General features: G+C 46.5%; 1 protein-coding gene across 1 annotated transcript in view; it reads right to left on the bottom strand.

Annotated features, from left to right (window-relative positions):
- Positions 1–1245: 1245 nt before the first annotated feature.
- Positions 1246–14414, bottom strand: part of LOC149326656 (uncharacterized) — a 27181-nt gene continuing 14012 nt past the window's right edge. The window contains 1 exon segment of the mRNA XM_089564643.1: positions 1246–1377. Within this exon segment, the coding sequence (XP_089420769.1) occupies positions 1246–1377 (132 nt within the window).

The following is a 14414-nucleotide window of genomic DNA, read 5'->3' as shown; positions in this document are numbered from 1 at the left end:
CTTGCAGAGTGAAGGTGGCCCGGATGGCGACTGTCGCGCTTTTTGCGCAATACACACCGATGTTCGCGCTCTTCGCAAATACGCGTACCGACATTCCCCTCCCAATTCCGTGCTTCTTGCTGACTGAAGTGATTTGCTCAAGGGAACATTCAAGGCCCGGTTGCCTTCTCTCTACCGCCAGCGAGCATGGCTGTCGGGCTGTTCTAAATATATACTCGTCGTCTCATGCATGTCATCAACATTGGATAAAAGAAGATAAAAATTCGGTTTCGCCCGCCTCGACATCAATTCAAACACTACGCCAAGGATTCCTGAAGTTCTTCCGTCGGAAGCGGTTTGTGGACCTCCTAACGTCGACATGTGCCGCTTTTGTTTAGAAACAGAAGAAAAGTTATATACACCAAGATCTGCCATTTAATACAATTTTACATCGTGGGAGGGAACAGCGCGAACAAGACGACAGACGAAGCAAGAGGACACACAGATGAGCGCTCGTCTGTGTGTCCTCTTGCTTCGTCTGTCGTTTGGTTCGCGCTGTTCCCTCCCGCGATGTATCAGTACAAACTCGCCCAGCTATCCATCTTTCTTCAATTAATACAATTTTCTTGAATATAGGGGCAGTGTGCATACAGGGCCTGCGTTGCACGAATGTCAAATCTTCTGCCCTCGTCCCAACTTGCCTCGCGCTGGCTGCGAAAACCACTTGCCACGGGAAGAATTTGAGGAGAAAGGCGGCGTGCCGTTCGCCTTCTTCGTTCGTTTTAACGAAAAAGGTGCTTAAAAGTCCTTCCCCCATAATTATATGGGAGAAGCACATTTGTTTCCGCTTTCTAATAACTCTGCTCTTAGTATACGTTTTAAAATCTCATTTTCAACTCAAGTAGGGAAGTACCCGAAGTGATCGTTATTATCCGAAAACGGGTTTTCTGTTGACTTTAATGTTAAAGGGACTTCTACAAAGGGCTGATATGCGTGACTTCGGACAAGAAGCCCACTTTCCGAAGACGGACAAATGCAAGGTTAACGCGTAGCAAAATCCCGTTCACGGCATCATACAACACAGCTATACATCATCGCGCAGAAAGTGCCTTGAAGGACATTAAACGTTGTATCGAGATGCCTAGACCCCGTCACATTCTTCAGCCGTTTGCCTCGGCTGCCTCTTTCGGTAGAACGAAGACAAAATTAAAAAGAACAATTTGTATGCATGCAAACCGGAGTCCCTGGATAACGGAAATGCTGTCTCTAGGGACAACAATTTGGGATCCAGTCCCCAATAGTGACGGTGCGGATGTTTAAAAGTGGCCGTGTGCCGTGGGATCTCGTCGACTGCTGACGTTTCTTGTCTGTCCGGGTGGCGTATTCGCCAACTGCAGCCTGTACAGCCACAAGGCTTAAAACCACGGTGAATTGATCACGGTGACTGAAGATTGTCACAACGCCTTACCTAAAAGGGATAATAAATCCTCTTAAACGGCGTTATATGCCACTGAGCATCACGATTTGCGACCTAAAAGGGAAAAGATTGAAAAAAAATGAAATGAAAAAACAGTAAAACTACATTACAGAGAGCGGAGTCGAACGGCCGACCTTCCATACGCAACACGAGCCTCTAATCCACTGCGCCATAGCAGCGATGTCAAGCCGTCGTTCTGAATGAATATTTATAACCAGCCTTAATGTGGCTGCTACCTGCCTGTGGGCGGCGCTGTCATCGCTGGCTGTACCGGCTGCATTTGGCGAACACGCGTCCGGGTGGACACTACAAAAGCCCGGTTTCATTTCCAGGGTAGCACGTGACAATGTGCATCCGAAAACTTAATACACAGGTGGAATCAAAGCTAGTTTTTTACATTAACGGATTTCACTGCCTTTTACGCAAGTACTCTGGATTCGTCTGATATTTTCGCAGCCAGTCGGCATTTTGTTTCAGCGCAAAGTAATTTAAAATGTTTATTTTCGTGGCTTCAGCTGTAGAGGTATACTTAAGTAGAGGTAGTAGAGGTATTTTTAGAGGTATTTGTAGAGGTATTCGTAAGCCTATGACATGCATTAGAAGCTGCATATTCCCCCAAATCCGCTTTGAATGGGCCCTTTATTATTGGAGTTCTCTGTATACTTGACTGAGATACGTGACCTCTGAGAAGTAACCGACTTTTGGAAGCCGGACGACTGCAAGGTTGGCGACAGTGTTGTTGTTGAGGGCATTCCTCTTCTGCGGCCTATTTTACGTCGGAAAGACCGGGAGTTGCATAAACGATACTTCACGTGAAACGTCGCTACAACCAGGATTTGGCTGGAACCTTCGCTTGCATTGCAAAGAATGCATGGATGGGAACAAAAGCAAGGAAGGCGATAGAAGGTGTATATTGCACCTCACTGCTGCTAGAAGCATGGATATAAAGGTGGTCATCAGTGACTATAAAGAAGCGATAAGCAACTTTGATTTTGCAGAGTATCGCCAGTGGCAGAACACATACTGTTGAAGGGTAAAATTGAGAGTCAGATCCTCTTGATTTGGGCGCCTGCGCACCAAACTCTTCAGAGAAATGAGGGAGCTCATGAACTCGCCCGAGGGCTGACTTTCCGGCCGATCACCGCGACTGTCTCAGAGGATGGATGCATTTCAGAAAACGAGCGATACTCTTCTCGAGATATCGAACAGTTCTACAGACTTAGCAGACGGGAATATCGAGAACCACAGAGGAGGCTGAGCAAGAGGGAAGCAGCATGGAGGCAGTTGCAGGTGCCGAACCCAGCCACACTGAGTTGGTTCCTGCCGGGCTTAAACGTCGGCAAATGTAGATGAAGGACTATGGTAGAGCCTATGGAGAAGGAGCGACTCTAGCCCATATGACGCGGCCATGCACCCAATGCACAACTTTAGTGGACAATAAGGAGCCATGGGATGTTTTGCTTGGCAGCTAGGACCTGGCAGAGAAGAAGAGCATCATCAGACAAGCCCTAGAAGCAGCCAGGTCCCAACGGCTATCTGACAAGGACGGGAGGGCGAGTCCGTCCTCCTGACACTTGATCCGAACTCAACAAAGTTTTTCTGTGCTATGCTATGCTATTAACCACTGCAAGGAGAAATTTGACAGGCATATTTTGGAGGCGTTCTAACATAATCGCGGCAGGTAGTAACTAACGCTTTAGTTTAGCATCTATGGTGTTATCGTTGGACAAAGAACGAAAGTTTCTGGGAAATACGTAAGCTTCACCACATGCGCCATCACGAGGTTTCAACCAAACCGCACGCTAGAACCACATATCGTGCATTTCGCAGCTCTTCCGCTTTTTCTTTTTATTATTTTTCGGTTATTTTAAGAATACAGCAAGCCTGTTTAATAAGTTTTTTTTTGTTGTTTCTGACCCGTTCAGAAAGGAGGCACGCATGCTCTGTGAGCGGAAGTGTTTTCCGATTTCGCGTCAGTTGTTAGTGCGCTGCTTCTTCCTCGTGCTCTGTGCTTTGTGTTTCGTGTTTCTTGTGCACCCTACTTCACGATGAGCCTTGTGAAGAAATAAAGCGTCACCAAGAGCGACCACGGGCCATATTCTTGTTCTTCGCGGAAGCGTGTCCACTTAAGCAACGTTTTTTAAAAGAAAATATCGATAGCCACAATTGAAAGAGTTGGACCACTTCTCTCAGGCTTAGAGAAAGTAAGCACCGGCAGGTGAGGACGAAACAATGTTATCAAAGCTGTGTCGAGGTTCGTCTGTCATGAAATCATGCAAAGTAGCCGTACAAAATTCAACTGTAACAAACTGCCGCGCCTCCCTGTCCTGGTCATAACAAGATGTGCCGCCGCGGTGGCTCAGCGGTTATGGTGCTCGGCTGCTGACCCAAAAGACGCGGGTTCGATCCCGGCCGCGGCGGCAGAATTTCTTTGGAGGAGAAATTCTAGAGGCCCGTGTACTGTGCGATGTCAGTGCACGTTAAAGAACCCCAGGTGGTCGAAATTTCCGGAGCCCTCCACTACGGCGTCTCTCATAGCCTCAGTTGCTTTGGGACATTAAACCCCATAAACCAACCAACCAACCATAACAAGATGTCTAACGCGGCTCTGACTTGAGCTGCGGACTTTCTGAACATTGCCCACCTTAATTCCTAAAGAAGGAAAATAGGAAACTGCTAGCAAGAACGGTTCCGCAAAGGCAAAACTGAACGTAGAGATGCGAAGGTGGGAAGAGGCCTAACAATCTGGTCTAGGAAATTCCAAAGGAGGCGGGCCTGTTGACAAATATGCGTGTGGTCGTTGGGCTCCATAGTTTGCCTTGGGCTGTAACGGATGCTTCCGGCGTCTCAGTGGAAACGTTTGCACGTCAGCAGAATCGCCGCGGCGAACATGCACTCATGCGCCGAACGTTTTAAAAGCCGGCCGTGCGGGAATGTCAACATTGACCCATCACCAGTGGCTCCCACCCCACCCCGACATTCTGTCGCGTCCCAGTCGAACTAGTTAAGCCTGTCTTATGAGCCAAACACGGAGAAACAAAAATATAGAATGAAAAGAAGGAAAGAAAGCCAGATGAGCCACAAAAACGTCACGGCTCGCGAACTAGCTTTGTACCCTCGCCGAGGGGAGCTCCCGCGCACAGCATGGTGAGGGGGCACGTAGAGCGGTTGGCAAGTTCAGAGCGCGCCCCCACAACGGACCATTGTTCACCGCACCGTCATCAAACAAGCGCGCCCCTCCTAAACGGCCCAACCGACGTCCCTCTTAGCAGCCCTCTCCCGAAGCCGCAGGTCGTCGTGGCACCCACGGAGCCGTATCGCCTCCCATCGCACTCCCGCATCCACGGGCTTGGGCCGGCTTATTCGGTACAGCGTAAGGGAGCACGCATGGTAAACATTACTTTTGAACAGGAGCTAAAATGGATTACCGATAGCGGTTTGCCAATAGTACTTTCTTCACAACTTAATCGAATACGACTAATGTTTCCTGAAACCTAATCGGACACATGTTATTGAAGAAGCGTAGCTTGTTGGGACAGAAGGTGCATGGGAAGTAGAAAACTAGCGGAAAGGACGCGTTCACAAGGAGGAGAAGTACACAGGACAACGTTGGGATTGTCCCAGCGTTGTCCTGTGTACTTCTCCTCCTTGTGAACGCGTCCTTTCCGCTGGTTTTCTACTTACTAATTGGACACGAACGAATACGAACTGAATATATTTACCCATATTCGCTACTAGTTCTAATATTCGTACAAAGGGACAATATGAGCGAAATAGCGAGTTACGCTAGAACTTATTGAGTTCCGGCTCTGGCTGTAAAATTTTGCAACACTGATCTCAGTTGGGGGGGGGGGGGGGGGCGGTAAATTAACTATATGAGTTTCATGTTATACGTATACGAAATTTACCTTTCGCTAGTGATGACGACTGAGGACACTTTACCTCATTAGTTGAGTAAAGGTCAGAGGCGAGAAGTGCATATGATTCATGGCATCCGAGATCGAATAACGCAGCAGGGTTCGCTCAAACTGCCCTAGCCCTACCACGTCGCCCAGACATTGAGGGCAAAGCATTGTGAACCCCGCGACTCAAATGAACCGCATCTTAACCCTCCATCTCGTGCAGACCAATACCTAAAAATCAATTGCTACTTTCGTTGCCAGATTACTGTATCAGATTACAACTGAAATTATTGTCTATTACTCGAATTATTGTACTCTAATTGCCGTAATGGTATTGCTTCCGTGCTTGTAAGGCTTTAAGTAGTATACAGAACGAGAACAACTTCTAGCCTCTTACGCTCCCATTTAATTCTGGTGTGCATACTTTCGTGGTGCGCATCATTAGAATTCTCGATAGGTCTCACTGCTGCACTTAGAAGGCCGCTTGAGTTGGAAGAGAATTCAAGAAGCCAGCCTTGCTAAGAGGTCGCATTCCCGCCAACCAGGTGGGAGCGTGTGCAGCGCTATTCAGAACACACTGCACGAAGTCCGAGCACGAAACACTGCCTGAGACGGCGCCCTTTTTTCCGACCCCCACAGAGTGCTTAGTCTTGGGACGCCATTAACTCGCGGACGAAGGCGACGTGTCAGTAATCTAGAATTGTAGCGCGTCCGGCCCGCACCCGGAAGACCTGGTTCCGGCCCCTGTTCAGGAGTGGTGTGGTGCTTGTTGCAAAACGCGCACTCGCCAAGCGTGAAAAGCGGAACCTACCGCGGACCGCGAGGCTCAACGAGTCAGGCTGGTCTCTCTATTCTTTCCGAGTTCGCAGCCCCCTGCACTGCTTCCCTCGCGGTACGCGTTCAAACGCCTGGTAGACTGAATTTCGACACCTTTTGTCCTGACGTTACCGCTTGCACTGCTCTATCGGACGGCTGTGGCTTTTCTGACAGTGTCGTCACAGAGAGATTCCTCATTCGGCGTTCCTTTTAAAAGGGTGCCGTATGAGGGGTTCGGAAAATCCGCAGACTGTGCGACGTCTTGTGTTCTTGATACGCGGGCCACTGGAAAGCCCTATGGGCCCTTAAATAGTCCTCGTCGTGGCATGTTGGTATTAACTTTGCAGCAGATTTGGCAGCACCGACGACGCCTGAAGGCACCACTTTGACAGTTGCCTTGTCGACTACGCAGGTTCTTGGCGCAGCACTTCTGTATTTCCACGTCCCTCCACGTGTGGCACACATCTGGACCGACGGGCCAACGCTGCTGCACGGTCATCACCGATAACCCTGATATCTACCTCGTCTGCTGGGTACCACGAGGGACTGTGACGTCACCGCTCGCCTATATAAACTCTGTGCTATCCCTGGACGCGCCATTTGGCAGCACCGACGACGCCTGAAGGCACCACTTTGACAGTTGCCTTGTCGACTACGCAGGTTCTTGGCGCAGCACTTCTGTATTTCCACGTCCCTCCACGTGTGGCACACATCTGGACCGACGGGCCAACGCTGCTGCACGGTCATCACCGATAACCCTGATATCTACCTCGTCTGCTGGGTACCACGAGGGACTGTGACGTCACCGCTCGCCTATATAAACTCTGTGCTATCCCTGGACGCGCCATTTGGCAGCACCGACGACGCCTGAAGGCACCACTTTGACAGTTGCCTTGTCGACTACGCAGGTTAGTTGCAGTCTGTTTGTTGTTGGTTTTTTTTTTTTAGTAAGGGCGTCGTTGCTGCTGCTGAAGTGTTGTTGCATTGCCGTTACATTGACTTCTTTGAAATTGTTTGTCGATTCTTGTTCGCGGTAGCTCTTCTATCAGGAGGACCTGTCTAGAATGGGAAAGGGCCATAATTCATCTGAAAAGGGCGCCCGAAGCGACAGTCGGGAGGAGAGGGCTGAGATGAGAGAAATGGTCAAAAGTATGGAGTATATTAATAAGGATCTTGAGCAATTCAGAAAAGACTTGGGGGAGGTCCTTGCCGAAAATAAACAGCTTAAGAATGAAAATGAGTGCCTTCGGAAGAAGTGTGAGGAAAATGAGAAACGCATAAAAGATCTTGAAAAAATGTTTGTTCACAACGACCAGTACTCTCGGAAATGCAACCTTGAGATCAAAGGTGTAATCCAAACAGAGACGGAGGATGTTGTTGAGCTTGTTAGTAAAATTGGCACTGCTGTCGGCGAACCTGTCTCGCCTTTAGATATTGAGGCCTGCCATCGTGTGTCAGCGCGGAATGCTCGACAGAGCGACATTGTTGAGCTGAGCGAAAATCAAGAAACAAAAAAGTTCGCTGCGAGCAATATTGTTGTGCAGTTCAGAAGTCGCCAGAAACGTGACCAAGTTCTAGAAAAATCAAGGAAGAAGCGCATCACTAACGAAAGTCTAGGATTGTTTGACAGCCGTGCTGACGGTACAGATAGCTCTGCAAGCAGCCCTCCAGTGTTCGTCAACGAACACTTGTGTCCAAGCCTGAAAAAGCTGCTGTCATCGGCCATTGCACGTAAGAAAGCATGTGAATGGCGGTTCGTGTGGACACGCAATGGCAAAATATTGGCACGGAAAACTGAGGGTAGCGATGTTGTTCATATTGAGTCTGTGGACGACCTTACTAAGATCTCCTGAATGGTTTTGTTAATGAAGTGGTGCGAATTGCAGCTACCATAAAATGTTCAGTCTTTCTGATGTCTTATATCAGCAGTTTGTTGAACCTAGAACAGCTAAACTGTGCTCATCTGCAAAAAGCACAGTATCCTTTATTCACCTTAACATCCGTTCTCTGGCAAAAAAACACGATGAATTTGCTCTTTTCATTGAACAGTTTTCTTTCCGATTTAATGTTATCATGCTAACTGAAACTTGGTGCACAACGAGCAACTGTGCGCCTTTGCTACCTGGTTATAATAATTTTTTTATCAATCGAACCGACAAGCGTGGTGGCGGCGTTGGCATGTACATTTCTGACAGTTTATCAAGTGAGAAGGTGTCCCAGTTTACCGACATCACCAAACATTATGAAGCACTTTGTTTGCAACAAGAGAGCACTCTTTTCGCTGTCGTATACCGACCTCCTTCAGGCGATGTTAAAAGATTCATGGACTTTGTGGATAACCTACTCGAATATGCATCCTTCGAACGATTGCGGCTAGTTCTTGGTGGAGATTTTAATATTAATGTTACTGCAGGTAATACCTCTTCTACTGAACTGAACAACAAACTTGCAGCCTGTGGGTTTCAAAACGTCATTAAAACACCAACGCGTGTCACATCAACAACTGCATCGGTTTTGGACCTATTGATTACGAACAGCAACACACCAGTAACCGCAGCCGGAACCGTCAATTGCAGCCTGAGTGATCATTGTCCTGTTTTTATGGCTTATTCAGACGTCGCTGTGGGTCGCAAACCTTCTCGTTCAAAGTTCATTTTTCAATCTATAAATGACACCAGTCTCGATGATTTTAGGAACAAAATTATTAGCACTGACTGGTCTGAGGTTTTTGCAGAAAGTACTGCAGATAAAGCATACGACACTTTTATGACTATTTTTTCTGCCCATTACAAGGCATGCTTTAAACTGAAATCTGTTAGGCAGCGTCGATCGATAAGAAAACCTTGGATCGGCATCGAGCAGGTAAAAATGATTGAAGATAAAAATAAGCTTTTCGCTCTGTTCTTAAAAACGCGTAATCCTTCCATATTTGTAGAGTTCAAGAAACTACGCAATCGAATCACATCAGAACTAAGGAAAGCCAAAGTGCAGTACTTTCAGCAGCTGATTCAGGATGCCTCGACATCTCGTCCTGATCGGATCTGGAAGATTGTGAACGACGCACTCGGCCTGCGTACAGCTGCGCCTAATCAGTTTCAGATGACTGTCGAAGGTCAACTGCTTACTGAAGGTGCTCTAGCAGAGCATTTCAACACCCACTACATAACTGCCATGACTAACAATGCTGCTCCTTCTGTAACGTCTTGCGTCCTTGACGACAACCTCTTGAACACTGTTTTTATGGTGCCAACTAATACAGCTGAGGTTTACAACATATTTACGTCACTAAAGAACAGTAAAAGCCTTGACATAGATAATATCCAGGTCCGACCGGTCAAATACGTCCTCGACGTCATCTGTCCAGCCCTCGTACACATTTATAACCTTGCTTTGGAGACGGGTTTTTTTCCACTAAACATGAAACGCGCAAAAGTTTCAGTTATATATAAAGGTGGCGACAAAAATGATGCTGCCAACTACCGACCAGTGTCAGTTCTCCCAGTGTTTTCAAAAGGTCTTGAAAAAGTTATTCTGTCTCGTCTCGACCCCTTTTTTACCAAGCATAAACTTCTTTCTGAATGTCAGCATGGGTTCAGAAAAGGGTGCTCTACCGAGTCTGCCCTTTTGATTCAAAAGGAATTGATACTCAAAAACATGGATGCAAATAAACTAACGCTTGGGGTGTTTGTAGATTATAGCAAAGCTTTCGACTGCCTCAACCATACTGTTCTCCTTAATAAACTGTATCACTATGGCATTCGGGGCATACCCCATTCACTCTTAAAGTCATACCTTGCAACACGCATGCAGTCTGTAGTTATCGATGGCAGTCTGTCGTCCTTTAAAGAAATACCATGCGGCGTCCCTCAAGGCAGCGTTTTGGGACCGTTTTTGTTTAATATCTATGTGAACGATGTGGTTCGTATTGATAAGCATGTCAAGTTTGTTTTGTACGCTGATGATACCAGCTTGTTTTTCACATCAGATAATAGTTTTCACCTACTGCATACCGCTAATGAAACTCTCTGCAAATTGCTTGATTGGTCGAGCAAAAACTGTTTAAGAATAAATCCTAAAAAATCAAAAGCCATTCTGTTTGCTTCAAAAAACAAACCAGTAAGTTTGATTGGCGGGCTCCGCTTGGGCAGCTCTACAATCGATATAGTCAAAGAGCACAAGGTTTTAGGAGTGGTACTATCGCACCGTATGACTTGGGATGCGCATATACAGCAACTGGTGAAAAAACTCTCTTCCGCTGTTGGCTTAATACGTCGATCTCGAGATATTTTTCCAACTAACATTAAACTTCAAGTTTTTCACTCCGTCTTTCGGTCCCACATTAACTACTGCACGTTAATTTGGGCCACGACTACTAAAAAAAACATAACTATACTACATAGGCTCGAAAAGAAAGCTGTTCGTTGCATTGCTAATGTTTCATACTTTCACCACACTCATGACCTCTTTACTCAGTTCAAGTTGGTCAGTATACAACAGATTTACGATTACCGTCTACTATACCTGCTGTACTTCTCAAGTGTATCTTACCAGCAGTTCCTGAAGGAGCTGTGTACTCTTACTTTGCAAACTCGCACATATCGAACCAGAGCGTCTGAGGAATGGTATGTACCGCGGCCACGCACTAATTATCTTCTGCAAACATTAACGTACAACGTACCATTTCTATTAAACAAGATTAAAACACAATTTTCTGGTTCCATTGCCCTAACGCGCACCGCATTGCGCAGCATGTTTGTTTCTGGGCAATTTTCTAAGACTGTTATATGATTTTGAGTGATAATTGTGAAATTGGGCATACAGAGTGAGTGTGTGTGTGTTTGCCTTCTCATCGGGATCTCATGGGTAAAACGCTTTATGGTACTAATTTTTATTCGTTTGTTGCGTAGTTTTATTGTAGGGCACATTGTTCTTTTGTGGCGTAGTTAAGTTGATGAATGAAGTCCGTGTATTCCATTACAATATTCACTTGCATTTTAACTATTGTACTCAGTAAGACAATGTATGTATTCTGTTGCACATTTCATTTGTATTTGAATTATTGAAGTGTATATGAAGTCGCTGCTGCCAAAATGGTTCCCTGACCTAGTCAAGCTGTCCTCACAGCTTTTTGTCACGGAAGCCATCAACATTGTAATGTTGAAAATAAATTTTGATTTGATTTGATTTGATTTAACTAATACGCTGACCTCACCATTCATTTATTTGTTTTTTTATACATACTGCAGCCCCACTGGGCTATTGCACGAATTGGTGTTCGGAATCGGGTTCAACAGCCGGAAGCTTTTCGCCGTCTTGCCCTTTCGTAGGTTGTGGACTTGGCTTCACATGTCCATAGTGCGAACGCCGAATCCCAGCAATCCAAAGGAGGACGTGCCATGCTTAGCGGTAATTTTCCCGCTCTACCTGCGTCCCTTTCCGTTGCCCTCATGGTCCCTTGCAAGCCCTTTTTTTCTTCGCTTTACCAGCCCCCAACAATCGCTAACCAATTTTTTTAATTTTTTAACTAGAAGTAACGAGCTGCGCATCTCTGGAGAGCCGGCTTTAGTGTTTCTGGACTACCGAGCTGGAATCAGGCGGAAACACGGAACTGCGTGGCTGTTGGTGCATTTCGTGCCCTCAGGCTGTACCCGCGATGAGCTGCGGACGTATTGGCTGCATTCGTGAGTTCGCTTCCGACCGCCCTCTGAGCGGGTACAACACGGCTTCCTGCAGCTTCACGGTCCCCGGCTATCTCGCCACCCTGGCGCTACAGTGCCTAGATTTATACTAACTAGTGTGCAGAGCACCGGCAGATCGCCACCGGAAATGGGGGCGCCCTTTCTAATAACTGCCAACATGATGAAATTTGTGGGCGCGAACAAACAAAACACCCAGAAGATACCACAGGACAGGCGCCTTATGTCCTGTGGTATCTTCTCTGTGTTTTCTTTGTTCGCGCCCACAAATTTCATCATGAACAACCAACTAGCCCAGCTTTCCAACTGCCAACAGTCGCCGATTGAGGGCGCTGATCCCAGGGAGAGTGACACGGGTGCAAGTTCATCCGGGACTAGAAAAAAAAAACAGCAAGCTGTTGGAAGATTAGGCCTAGATGCCCACGCCAAAACCACAAATCAGACAGTACAGGGGGACAACGGCTGGGCGTCGTTCGAAGCATCTGAAGCTGAGACTAAAATATTGTATGAAGATCGCCTGGGGAAATTGGTAGATATCAGGTGGGCAGTTAATGTATTTAATTATTTTACAGAAAGAGCTCTAACTCACAATGGTGGAAAAGGGCTGGGAAACTTACGAGTAAGTATGCAGGGAACAAGGACGAAGTGAAAAGAGCTTTAAAGCGCAGGTTAAAAACGGAAGTAAAAATTGGATTAATTCCATGAAAAAGAAGCCGTATGCAGAACTATACTGAAATCATAAAAAGAAAATCAGGAAGGAATCGTCCTGTGATAACAAGAGAGGCAATTACTCTTTGAAGCTAAATAACAGTGCCTTAAAACGCGTAGCTAGAAAAAGAAATTTAAGCAAGAAGATGACACATGTGCACTGTGTGATAAATCAGCAGAAACAATTCAATATCTCAAGTAGAATGTAGCAGTATTCATTCAGTTGTCGCTGCAAGCTAACTCTCGCTGAGACCCTGATATTTAAAGGTAAGGAAGGTAATATGAATGAATCTGCTGTAGAACTAAATACAAAGCGATTAGAAGATAGGTGGCTGAAAGTTGCAAGTTCAGGATTAAAAATTGTCATCGTCAGCTTGGCTACTCCCACTGCAGGGCAAATACTACTTCCATGTCTGGAAAACCATTTAACCCTGTCCTCAGGGTAGGACAGGATTAAGTGAAGATTGGATCTGAACGAAAATGAATTTATAGAAAATACCTTTAAGTTTGACGGCCTCCTCCGCCTGCACTACGCTCGTTGTTTACCCTGTAGTTCTCCTATAACGCGACCCAGACATCTTCAGCGTGTCCGATGACCACGGCATGGAGAGTTTGCTTCGTTCCTATATGGGGCTGCGGACTCGTCAAGCTGCCAAGTGGCAGCTTTTTTTCCATAGCCCTCCATCTGTAGCACCTGATGGAAATAAAGATTTGATTCGATTTGATTTGATTTGAGTGAGCGGCATAAACAGGTGGTACAACGCCATGAAGGTGAACAACCTGGTGTTTTACCTGAGAGACCTCACCAAATTGTGGTGCAGAAACCACGTGCACACTGCCTTTAACGGTGACTTTTCCGGCATCTTTGGGCGCCCTTCCATACGAAAGTTCTGTGCTGAACAGTGCCTGCAAGTAAGAGCACAGCTAGCTATGAGCAGGTTGTCAGCAGTCTCTGTACACGGGTGGACTTGTCTGTGTCCAAGGCGGACGGGAGCGTGCATGTTCTCAATGGCATCGAGGCCAACGCAGTTCAAATGCTTCTCGGCTGGATCCCTAACTCCGTTGCAGAAATATTTTAATTCTGACAGAATTACAAACGGCTCTGACAGTCAACGCATGCATCTCTCTCCCTACGCAGGCGCGGCTTCCGCTGCTGCCATCTTCCTCTTTACAGTCCCACGGTGCTCAACCGAACTGAGTTTAAACCAAAATAACACAAGGCGTATACGTAGCAGGGAGGAAGATCTCAGTCCACTGAGCACTGTTTCGACGAGAGGGCATAACTTCGCGCCCTAACTTCTTTTACAAGCACTAGGCGCTCAGTTCAGTTTTCCCTTCGCGTGGCGACGTGAAAAAACACTTGTTGATGATAAAACCGGGTTTATTGATAAATTGATGTCTCGGACTCGCAAGCATTCACATGACTCGACGGCATGACACATAAAAAAACAAGAAGAAACGAGCAAGGAGAAAACTATTTACAGCATGACTCAACCGTTGATTAGACGAAATCAGCCCCCGCTTAACCTAGGGCGCTTAGATTTAAGCCCTCTGTCTTCGGCCTTAGCGGGGACAACTACCAATAATAAATCACACGACACTTCTCACCAATCGATGGTTAGGGAAAGGAAAATAATGTTTCCGTCAGGTAATCAAAGACTAGGGAAAGGATATCCGCTAAACGAATACTTGGGAAAGGAGGGGTTCCGGGTTCCGAGCATTCATACAAACAGCACTGAATTCATTGCACTCGGAATCTCTGCCTTCCTCTACGTTTAATTTTCCGCACACGTGCATACTGGACACATGTATGCCTCGGAAACAATCACTTAAGGT

This window comes from Amblyomma mixtum, chromosome 10, assembly GCF_055824585.1.
Source record: "Amblyomma mixtum isolate Tamu chromosome 10, ASM5582458v1, whole genome shotgun sequence".
NCBI lineage: Eukaryota > Metazoa > Arthropoda > Arachnida > Ixodida > Ixodidae > Amblyomma > Amblyomma mixtum.
This window is presented reverse-complemented; position numbering and strand designations above follow the sequence as displayed.